Source organism: Psittacula echo (genome assembly GCF_963264785.1).
Source record: "Psittacula echo genome assembly, chromosome: 2".
Taxonomy (NCBI): Eukaryota; Metazoa; Chordata; class Aves; order Psittaciformes; family Psittacidae; genus Psittacula; species Psittacula echo.
In genome coordinates this window covers 137,385,565-137,397,588 of record NC_137737.1, presented here as the reverse complement: position 1 = coordinate 137,397,588, position 12,024 = coordinate 137,385,565, and the positions used below count along the sequence as shown (strand labels likewise).

Below are 12,024 nucleotides of genomic sequence, written 5' to 3'. Positions count from 1 at the left end.
AAAAATCTGCATGATAATACAATTAATATATTGCAGAGGCTCGTCTACCACAAGTAACTTCAGAGAAGATAAAAGAACCAAACTGATAGTTTTCAAAAGAGCTTGTAGATAAATCTGACAGAAGTGGTACCTTTCCTTAACGTAAGGGTAGTCATGCTGGTTAGCAGCTACTTCCAGGTATCTGCAAGACCAAGGTTCAGTTAAGACTTTTATGCCAGAGGAAAAAGTAGTTATGAAAGCATTTCAAGTTATATAGGCAGGAAAACTATTTTTACTCTTCTATTATTATGCTGCATAAAACCACCAACACTAAACACAGTGATGACAGACTGAGGCATTTTCTCAGAGGTGGAGACTGCAAGAAGGAAACAGTGGACTAATGAATTCACAACTTTCTGTTCTTGATACAGAGCAATGAGGAAACAGACATGGCTATTTCAGAAACTGTTAACCAAGAGGATGGATTTGGACTGAACACTTTGGCAAAAGCACAACGGTAGCTGAATGTACTTGAAGACTAAAGAAGCTATGAAAGGAAAGAAAAGAAAAAAATGCAGAATACCATCACCTTTTTTTTTCTCCACTTTACAGAAAGCCCTCAGCCAATTTCTAGTTTGAAATGTGTCATGTCTACAGAGACATTTGTCCATGTTAATGCTGCTGCAGACCTGCAAGGGCATTAATGGTAGTGCTGACAATTCCTGTTCATCTCCATAGGCCTGGTGGCATCTAGCAATTTTCATACCAAAGACAGGAGTCAGCATGTTGTCATGTTGGATCTGTTTGCTTGGAGTGCAATTACATGGCAAGAAAATCACTGTTGAGTGGGAAGGCTCTTCCTGCTAGAGGAACACTACATCACTGAGTATCAAGTAAAGAGACAAACATTCAACATAAGGAAAACTGATCATTGGTACATCTGCAGGACACTTTCTACTTCATAAAATAGATAGCAGTAAATATAGAATGGGTAGAGTGGAGGGTATGCTAATCTGCCTCCCTCTTGAGATTTGTTTCTTAAGTGAATACAACTGGGCCCACAGATTGGCCAGAAGATTATTTTAACTTAGAGTTTTTCCTTTGCTTTAAAGTATTAGATTTTGGTACTGTAACATGAGCTCTTTGGAGAGGCATCCAGCTAGTCTCAGTCTACAATGAGACTTTTCCTGTTTTCTTGTAGGAAAGAAACAAAGATTGCCAGAGGCAGCAAGAAAGCTCCCTGTTGGCATTACTGTTGGCGAAGCCTAGAGGTAGATTCTGTCCTTCTGGCTTCACTTTTACCACTGAGAGGGGTTAATAAAATCTCAACCCAGTTCTTGCATAGTACTTTCCACTTAAAAAGCAGGGCTGCATTTTGAATCATTCATATTAGAAACAGCCAAACTTCATGGAGTGATTAAAAAAAAAAAAAAAAAGCCAAAAAACCAGACCACTCTCCATACCATTATTTATTAACCTATCTCCTTTCATGAACCTTACGAAGTCACCGGCATTTGAAAACAGAATGGGAAGCTGACTGAAAGTGCAATTCTACTGGAGGCCAGATTTTTCCTCAGACAGTCCTGGAAACTGGATGGAAACACCGAATTTTTAATTTAATGTATTTTTTCCTTTTCAAATGAAATGTTACATTTCCCCTCAAAGAAGTCTACAGCAAGGAGGTCCAATTAAGCCTTTGATCACAGTGGAACATCAAATTGCCACCATGAAGGACTCCTAAGATAGAGGGTATCACCCAGGTGCCAGTGACCTTGGGCCTGCACTTGCCTGGCAGCACAATCAGACCTCTACAGACTTCATTTTAACATATCCTTGAATCACCAAAAGAAAGGCAAAAATCCATCTGAAAAATCTCAGCTGTGCCTTACAAGGTAACAAAGACAAAATATACATAAAAAGTATGACAAAAGGTGCTTCAAGAAGGATTCATCCTTTAAAAATCCCCAAGTATGTATAACCATCAAGAGACAGATGGCAAAAAGTATCATAACAAAGAAAGAAGTAACACACGCTTGGAAAAGAAATGGGATTTCCACAACAGCTTAGCAAACACTCAAAGCAACAAGGAAATTCCTCTTCCAAAAATACCGTAAAATCCTGCACTTCACTTTTAATGGCTGGAGCCTCCCAGCCAGTCTAGAAGACACTCCACAAAGAGACCTTCTGAGAGAAATGATTAATGAGGTTTCACTGACAGTTTTTTGAAGAATGATGAGCTAGTTACATGCCTCTAATGAGTGTTTAAGTCTGAGAACTCAGTACGTTATGTTTAAGAATTACTTAATTCACTTTATGAGTGTAATTACCTCAGAGAAAACTCATGTTTTTGGCAGCATCTAGACTTCTAAATTTAAAGAACAACAAAAAGGCATGGACACTATGTTTACAGGAACCTGAATGCATATAAGAGAAAATAAGATTGCTGCTGCTGTGTTTTCTTACAGACTGCTAAATTAGCATTATGTCATGGGAGTACTAAGCCTTCTCTAATCCGTATTTCTAAACTCCAGAGAGATCTACACAGAAAACAGAGAGAAAGCAGAGACAGCAGAGAGAACAACACAGCGAAATGATGCAACTAAGGCGTAAGTGAAAAGAGCAGAAAGTTAAGTTTTTAAAACCAAGCCTGCAGGGGTGTTCAGTGCTCTGTAAATAAAGAGGCAAGCACTCATGACACTCACTGAAAGTATCAACTCCAGCTCATAAGGAAAACTACACAGCTTTTCCTCAATTGCATTACCTCTTACACCTTTGAAAATCAAATTGTGACATGTTGTCTCACCTGAACCTGACCCAGAAGAATAATCATCATCATCAATTGGATAGACGCCTGATGCTTCTTCAACAGAGCTGTTGTCAAGGTACAAGTCTTTATCAGAGGTCAAATCTGTTCTCTGGAAAACAGATAAGAGAGAATGGTTAAAAAGATAACAGTTCTCCAGCGTAGCAGTCTCTTATCTTTACTCCTATTTCAGAAGCTGATGATGGCACACTGAACAGTTTATAATTTCAGTTTATGCAACACATTCATCTAAGTTGTTAAAGAAATTTATAAAAATTGCAGTATAAAAAAATTTCCAAGGCTGCACAACGAAAACTAGGAAACCACCCAATCTTCAGGAAGCAAGCCCCCTTCAAATCACACTTCATCTCATTAAATGCATGAATGAATAAACAGGATTTGCAATATATTCTGCAGAGCTTCTGTAACAAGAAAGAAGCAAATCCCGGAAGTGAGGCCCTCTGTCAGGATCTCAAATATGACATATATAGGCTGTCACATGCGGACTGTCATTTGATCTCAAATGGGAAGCAACAAAAGCATGTATCAAAATGTGTTTCACAGGTATATCGACCTCAGTGCATCTCTCCTAAAATTTAGCTGTAGCTTCAAGAGGCTAAAAAGTTGGGATTTTGTGAATTTCACCACATTTATGTCCCCAAGTATTTCCCCACTAAAGAGAAAGTCTGCTAAAATGAGGTGGTAATAGAATAAGGTATCAGTCATCCTTTTAGACTGACAATTCAGGCTTTGAAAGACTAGACATTCTTTTCTTCCACAGCAGCTTGCGCTTGATAGAACATGAACTTCCTTATGGGAGCCGTGTATCTTGATGACTGGGAGGGTACCTGCTGCTATTACTACTATTACTTTCATGACCATTTCTGTGAAGACTCATTTGCCACAACTTTTGAAAAAAGTATGACAGTTGCAAATGGAGTTTTAAGTCAAAAAGCCAAATACCAAAATGCTACATCAAAGTGCATCTTTTCTCTATCTCAGATAAGCACCCAAACCTGCTGCTCTGAGTATCAAGCATTTCCATCTTACTTTTTACTGCATGGCATTGATTGCCTGGTTTATTCCACCCAGCATTCACTGTAGCTTTCCTGAAGGGGTACCAAACTGTGAAAGGGGTAACTCCTGTATGCAAAGACTCATATCAGACTTTCCAAGGTAATTTTTTTCCCCAAAGATCTAAAAAATATTGTCAAAGACGTCTGTTACTTATTTTTTTAGGAGTTGCTTGGCAACAGTTTCCTGTCCTAAACTTTACCTTTTTCAAGGCAGAAAACTCCTTTCAGTTTGATCTACAGTAAAAAAATGATTCTTCATGGAAAGCAGAAAGGCCATCCTGATTATTAGACTATTTCAGAGTGAAAGACCTTTCCACTGGGGGTGCTTATAACACTTCACTGAAAAGCTCTGAACTAAAACAGAGTTACCCTGTTTTTCTTCTACAGAGGAAAAAGAAAAACAACATGACACTTGGTCAAAGTCTGCTCTTGCTACGGCAGCTTTTACCTGTGGGATATCTGGGAGAAGAAAAGCCCTGTTTTTAAGATAGGCTTACAAAAGGTCTACTCTCATCTGCCGCTGCTAGTTCACACGGTCTGCCTAGAACTGGCTGCAGTCCAAAGCAGAAATTCAAGACACTGTCTGGTCACCATCAAATGACTTAATTCCTTTAAAATATGTTTCCAAAGGAAGGCCTGAAGTACCTCGGTAGGTGTATAGGTGGCATTGTAATTAAGACACAGCTGAGACTGTTTCCGTGTAGGAAAACAACTCCCTGTCATGGGACAAATATCCTGCTGTTGACGAGGCTGCCACAATGGGCCAAGACACTTCACCCCATTTTACTTTCAGCCACAATTGTGGTACAAAATAGCCCACTCTCCAATACCAGTCAGGAAAAAACAAAACATATTTAAAAGAAAATGCAGGTGTCTGACCATGAGTACAGAAAAGGCATACAATATTCAAAGGCAGTAAATGTTACCCAACACCAAGCTGGGAAAAAAACTGAAGACCTACCTGGAGAAATTTCCTAACAATGGAAATAGAAAATAGCATTTGGTAACAGCTGAGAAACTGCCTGAGTTTGCAAATATTAGTGACTGAAAACTAGTTTGCATGAGAACAGAAGCATCACGCATCCGTGCCAGAATTCTTAGCGTGGAATAAAGATATGAACTTACAAATGTATTTATTCCTTAGGCCATTTCCTACTTCTGTCTATATCAGAAGCAAACTTAGTGGAATTCAAAAAACAAACAAAAATCCAAAACATCGTCCTGCAAAACCCCTGTTTCCTTGCTCTTTCCAGCCTCACAGGACTTAGAGAAGACGGAAATGATCCCTGACAGTTCTTCTAAAGATTCAGTTTTTGTAAGACAGCTGAGCAGCTATCCCAGCCCAGCCCAAGCTGCAAATGCCTGGTCAGCCAGGCTCCCCACCATCATATTCACTCCCTTTCTTTCAATGAATTATGGCTTTTCAGCTGCCAAAAAGCTTTCATTTCTAGCTATGCTGAGATGTTTTCAAGATTTAAATCAGCTGAAAACAGAGAAACAGAAATGGAAGGAAAGTCTGTGTAGTTTTCAGCAGCAATTGTATTTTTTTGTATTTGAGCATCCACTGTATTTTATTTGGGGGATGCAAAAGATACAATATGATACATTATTTAATATATAGTATTGTAGGTGGTTTTCTTATTCTCCATCAGAATGAGAAAACTATTCCCCACAGTCTTACAGAATCAGTACAATATTTACTATAGGGAGTAATATACAGTACAGTGAACTCCAAATGCATTCAGAACAAACACCACGCTCCATCTGAGGAAGATGTTCTGCAGCTTCTCTGGCCAGAGCCCCTTGCTTCAGCCCATTTCTAGTGCAAATGATTCTCATCTAGTGAAACTTGGGCAGGAAATGAGTACCCTCTCAAACAAAAGGCACAAAGAAGCATACTCTAGCTTAAAAATCTGCAAGCATTGCCTAGACAAATGCATTGCACTATCCCCAAACAGACTCTCTTTGCAAGCTGGCTAGCTGACATGGGGTAGGGGCACCTCCTCCTACACCCACAGCCTGCACCTCTTTTCCCAGTTGCTCAAAAGCATGTAGCTGCCTTAGGCCACTTGGAATGAAAGTTGTCTTAAGGTTTAGAATAAAATCAAAAGCCCAACAGTTAACCAAAAATAATTCTGTGAAGATTAAGCTTAGAAAAATAAGATTGTTAATGAAAATAAAAGAATGCTTTATTCATGGTCTTTCTGTATCAAGCACTGAAGCCATATTTTGCAATTTTATGCTATGTAAAAATTAATTCGATTTAACATTTGCTCTAGAAGTGTTTTCTTGCTTGTCAGCTGGGAATCCATGGGGGCCTATGGACTACTTCCAGAGTGGAAAAACAAGTCTGTTGTCAGTACTCTTGGACAGAGAAAGGTCTGTACCAGCACTTCAGTATGCTCAGGAGAAAAAGTAAAAACGTTTGCAAATTAGAACTCTATAAATCTATTTTTACTTATCATGAAGGCCAAATATTTCAGAGACCATTTCCTATGGCTAACAATTGAAATGAGAGCCCTTATGACACTTTTCTGTAACAGCCTTATTTTCAGATCTATTAAAATGGCAGGAACACCAGGAAAGGATGTCTCTGTTATCAGTCCTTTAATCTGACCCTGAAGCCACAAAAACTGCTCGTTACCTCTTGACAGAGATTTCATTCTCATCCATCATTGTTATCCCACTTACATTTTTATTCCAAGAATATAATGCTGCAAAATCCTGTGACCTAAATACTTCACATGCTACATGCCAATGATCACTGATTCCTGTCTAGCTATTGACTACACTGGCATAAATCTAACTCTTATGGGTGCAGTGTAGATTAGCACCCATTAAATACTAGATAAAAGATGTTCCCATATCAGCAATACATTGAATTTGAAGTCTCAAACTCTTTTTTTTACTGAAGCTTACATTTTAAATGATTTTTAATTTTATTAATTCAGATCATCCAGGACATTATAAAAAAACCCCAAACGCCTCATTCTGAAACTAAATGAGAGTAAACAAAACAAAAAAGCCTTTTCTGACTCTTCATCTCATCAAAAAAGTACAAAGTGCCCTGTCATAGCCATTCCCTTTTCCAGTGCTGCTGATACAGTCAGTCTTTTCAGTGTGTGGAGATAATTTAGGAATAAGACATTAAAGACTTTTATGCCATATAGATGAAGCCAAGAAAGCTGGTGTGAGGAGCAGTTAAGAAGCAATTCCTACCACGGCTGTTGTGGTTGTTGGAAGCTCAGACGGAAGAGCGATGAGTAACTGCTATATGGAAGGAAATATTTTATTACTTACAGATGCACGCAAATTTCTCTTCTCTGCCTTTTTAGGTATATGTATGGGGCAGAGAATTTGAGGTTTGCAGCTGTGTTATTAATGGTACATTGCTTCCCTTTTTCCCCCAGATGGAAGTCCTTTACATGCAACCCACTCAGTATGCACAGAACCAAAGACTAGTATTTTAAAACTGATGTTATATCACAGATACCTAAGCCAGAAGTCTCTGAAAATTTGCAAGCATTATAGCTGTTGATTAGGCAGAGATCTTATATGTAAGGAGAAAGAAAACAGATTTTCCTCTTCTATTAACAAATAATAACTATATAATATAGTGCTGTTCTGTACATGCTTGTATAAAAGCATGCTCAGCTGGTGAGTCTGAGTTCACTGAAGTGATGTATTCTTCATATACACTACTTTTTTTTCTGAAAGCTAGCTACCTGAATGCATTCATTTAAAGCCCGAGGGCTACTGCAGAGACTCCCATTGAAGATGAAAAAAAGGCACTTGTGTGAAGGAGAAGCTGTATTTCCCTCTAGGCTTCCTGCTAAAGGAACTGTGATCTGCCATCCAACAGCAGTTAGTCCTAACAGGCCTCAGCATTGCCAACCTTGAAGCAGGCAGATGTCTTCCTATCATTGTCTGCCATTTCTTTGCTTTCCCTGATCACACCAGAAAAGCTATTTCATCAGGTGGGACTGTCCCATTATGAGTTCATTAACCTTGTCCAGGAAACTGTACAGCCAAAAACCTGAGAATCAGTTTTCCATTTCAAAGCACAAGGTTTTCACAAAGAAACATGCTAACCGGAAGAGCATTCACCTTCCATTTCTCATGGTGTTATTGATTCTCAGAGATGAGTCTCTGCTGGCTCTGCAAGCGCTCATCAGCCTCCTTCAGCCTGCACACTACTATGCTGCCCACATGTACTCTGTTACAAACACATAACTTTGAAGGAGGATTTTATGTTACAAGGCATGTTTACCACTAATTGTCTTAATACAGATGTCTTTCTTTCCTTTCACTGATATGCCCTACAGCTGGGCACCGAAGAAGAGACGTAGTCCTCATTATTTCCATTCAAAGTGGTGGTGGCCACTTTTAAGGACTGAAAGGCCAAACTCTTCCCAGCAAACCCCACCTCGGTGCACTGTGCCAAGTGTGGCGGGGCCTTTAGCAGAGGTGGCAGTGGGAATTTTTGAGAAACAAGCCACTAGTAATTAGTGATGTAATTTAAACACAACATGCTAAGGATTCCCCGTTTTCTTCCTGGAGAAACTGTACTGCCTGCACAATGGTGATGCGAGTGGAGTGAGTACTGGCTGCCCTACACCACTCTGTGTAACTGATCACAGCAAAAAATATCCTTTCCATAACAACAGGCCCCAGATTGAATTTTCCAAGTTTGAGAGCAAAGGTTTCATACAGAAGCCAACATCTGCATTGCTCATTTCCTCTGAATCATTCTGACATGGTTACCATCTCTCAGTTTTACCCTGGAACGGCTCAAAACCCTCCAAGCACTCCCCAAGGCTGCTGCCTTTCCATGCCTAGTTCTCCTGCTCATCCACGTACCCAATGTGAAAACCAGCCTTGGGATGGCAACTGCCTGGACTGGATTTGCAAAAGCCACTGTCTCCCTTGGCTTTGGCCAGTTAAATAACAAGCTTTGAATGCCATGACTCATTCTGGAGAGCTCATTTCCAAAGGTATTTTTAGAATCTTAAAGGACATTTGCTGCCCTTCGTAAATTGACTTTGTACAGGTGTACCTACTAGTGTTGTAAGTCGGGTGTCTGCCCATAGGGACGGCGCTGGTGCTGGCAGCACTGCAGCAGGCTGAGACGCTGTCTGGTACAGCGCACAGCCGCTACCAAAGCTGGAGCACATGCCAGAAAGATTATTCACGCTCCTTGTACCTCATGTAGAACTTCCTGATGATGCACAAAACTATAGCTTTAGGCCTCCAAGCCCTCATGACAGATAAAGAAAGGGTTTGACTGCTCGTGGCTGCTGAGGAAAGGCAGAGAGCCCAAAATAAACACAAGTACTGCAAACTGCTTCTACTACTGCTAGGGTTCAACAACAAAGGAGTCTACCAAAAGAGCTGATTTACAGAGATTGCCTCATGTCAGAGCCAAGAGTCAAAATATGCTGGCTTTTAAGATGCGTACAGTCTGTTATGCCAGACTAATTACCAAAACAGAGGCGCGTTTGACAAGAACAGCATTAATAAAACAACTTTTGCCGGTGTCAGGCATTTCAGCTGTCTGTGTCAGAGCTTGCACTAAAGAAAATACACTGCATACATGGTGATCACAGGAAAATGCTCCAAGGCAAAAAGTCCCTGGGGTAAGAAAACACCAACAAGCCACCAGTACATCAGTTACTGTTCACTTACAGCCATGCATCAAAGAAATCACAGTGCTGCAGTTGATAAATTTGTGTTCTTACTCTTCACAAAGTCATAGAAACTTGTGTGCCTCTTTTCTAACAATCTGTGCCTTTAGAAATATTCCCTTATATGTAATTACATGCTGTATGGTACGTTATGTGATAACAGAACTTAAAACTGTTACAGCAGAACCTGTTCAAGCTTAATTGAAAATGTTTTTCTTCCCATTATAAAGGGTCACAGATCTGTGTAGTGGGTCTTTGGCCTGCTTACAGCTTTGGAGCTGAAGCTTGTCCTGCCTTGAGGAGAAAAATAAACACTCTCTTAAGTTCTGACCTGTTTGAGGAAAATTCCAATAGAAAATGAATCTCCTTCTCTGGAGAAGAGAAGGCTGTGTGGACACCTCATAGCAGCCTTCCAGTATCTGAAGGGGGCCTACAAGGATGCTGGGGAGGGACTATTCATTAGGGACTGTAGCGATAGGACAAGGGGTAACAGATTCAAACTTACACAGGGGAAGTTTAGATTGGATCTAAGGAAGAAATTCTTTACTGAGAGGGTGGTGAGGCACTGGAATGGGTTGCCCAGGGAGGCTGTGAATGCTCCATCCTTGGCGGTGTTCAAGGCCAGGTTGGATGAGGCCTTGGGTGACATGGTTTATTGTGGGGTGTCCGTGCCCATGGCAGGGGGGTTGGAACTAGATGATCTTAAGGTCCTTTCCAACCCTAACTATTCTATGATTCTATGAAAAAGCTTTTACCTTTCCACTTCTTTTCAGAGAGTCTGATTTCCCATTGTGCATCACTTATCTACTAGATGCACACAGAGACTAAACTTTAGTCTGTTAATATAATGCCTTATCCAGAAGCTGTGTTGCCCAGGGTAGGACAGAGGTTGCTGTATGAAGGTGCAGAAGGGAGGCGAGGTAGCATGTTGGCAAGATCAGGCAGAGCTTTCTGTCCTTACATGAGTATCAACAGCATGATTTGTGATGAAGGGCAGATCAAACAACTTGCTCCATGCTCTCCACCTACAATAGATATTTAGTAAATGAACAAAAAGAGATCCTCATCAGTTACACAACAGCCCTAATTAGGCTCAAGCCCATGTGAAGTAGTGTTAAAGGACCGGTAGCTAAGTGAGACCATAGCTGGGTCTGTCCCTTCAAAAGATGCCTTCATCATCTACCCTGCAGAAGATACCTACATCTTCATTCAGATATGCACAATTTTCTGGAACAACAAACCTTTACAACTCCATGGATGTCTGCCACTGCTACATCCCAAAGAAGAGCAGTTCTTCATGTAGGCAGAGTCTCCTCAGAAGATGCTCCACAGCCTCATCCCACAACTCAGCAAGTGAAAGCTACCTGGATCACAGGATATGAAACTGCAGTATTTCATTTTGTTTCTCCAGCAATGAAAGTTTCCTGTGGTTCTACAGCAGTTCATGCTGAAAGCCCATGCTTGAGAGAGAACCAAATGGTCAAATCACCTCCACAGAGGCTACAGGTTAGGACCAAGACACTTTCCTAACTCAGTGACCACATAAACTTACTACAACATAAAAATGGTTACTTAGGACTCATAGAGGAGAAGGGCAAATCTGATACACCAACCCAAGCAAACAGTACATGCCGTTTACATGAACCTCCTTGGTTTGACATCATATCACATTCCCTGACACTGTACCAACAGGTCTTTCCTTGTACATGAAACCTAGAATTGAACGCTGCAGTTTAGTTGTCGCTTTTACCTTGAAAATCTCAGGACTGCTTAACAGCCAAGGTGCAGTACACAGCAGTTCTTGTTTCCCACATAAAAGCAGAAGTTTAATACCAGAGTTTCTCTGGGAATCCCAAAATTAGAAAACTCAAAGCCCTTTCAGCCCTCACACCAAGCTATCAATCTGTGCAAAGAACAGTTTATTCCTCAACTCTGCCTTTGACGTAGGCACGATACAACAGGGAAACTATTTTAGAAGGTCTGCAGCTGAATCAGCTTCCAAAGTACTACTCCAGACTGAAATATTAAAGGGCAGTGTGCAGGCGAAACAGCATTGGAAGCCAGCAGCCAGCAATGTGTATCACGGATTGATTTCTCTCAATTAGCATAGCAATTTTCTGCATGTTTTCCAAAAAGCACCCATCAGTTTTGCCAAAAATAGGATCAAAATCACCATGCAAATCATTGTCACAGCTCAAAATGCTAATCATTTTTTTTAAGGACACATCAGCCATGTGCAGACAGGTTAAATTTAAGGCACAGCGTGACCAAGAAGCTAAATACACTCCTTTGAAAATACTGAATGAAGAGGTTAGCCTGTCTTTGAATCACCAGTCACAAGTGTGACAGCAATGGAGGAAGCAGGTAGCTTTTGGTTTAGAGGTCATAACTACATATACCTGCCCCAGTCAGTGCTTTTAAATCTAATGTGCACTTGCTCTTCCCCTCTCCTTTCATGCTTTACTGATCCTTTTTGCTAATC

At 40.5% G+C, this 12,024-nt stretch overlaps 1 protein-coding gene across 1 annotated transcript in view; it reads right to left on the bottom strand.

Annotated features, from left to right (window-relative positions):
- SDC2 (syndecan 2) overlaps window positions 1-12,024 on the bottom strand; it is a gene marked incomplete at its 5' end in the record, with an annotated part of 61,125 nt that overhangs the window by 7,269 nt on the left and 41,832 nt on the right. Inside the window, one exon of the mRNA XM_080610476.1 lies at window positions 2,783-2,894. Coding sequence (XP_080466602.1) covers window positions 2,783-2,894 — 112 coding nt within the window. The remainder of the gene's footprint in view (window positions 1-2,782; window positions 2,895-12,024) is intronic.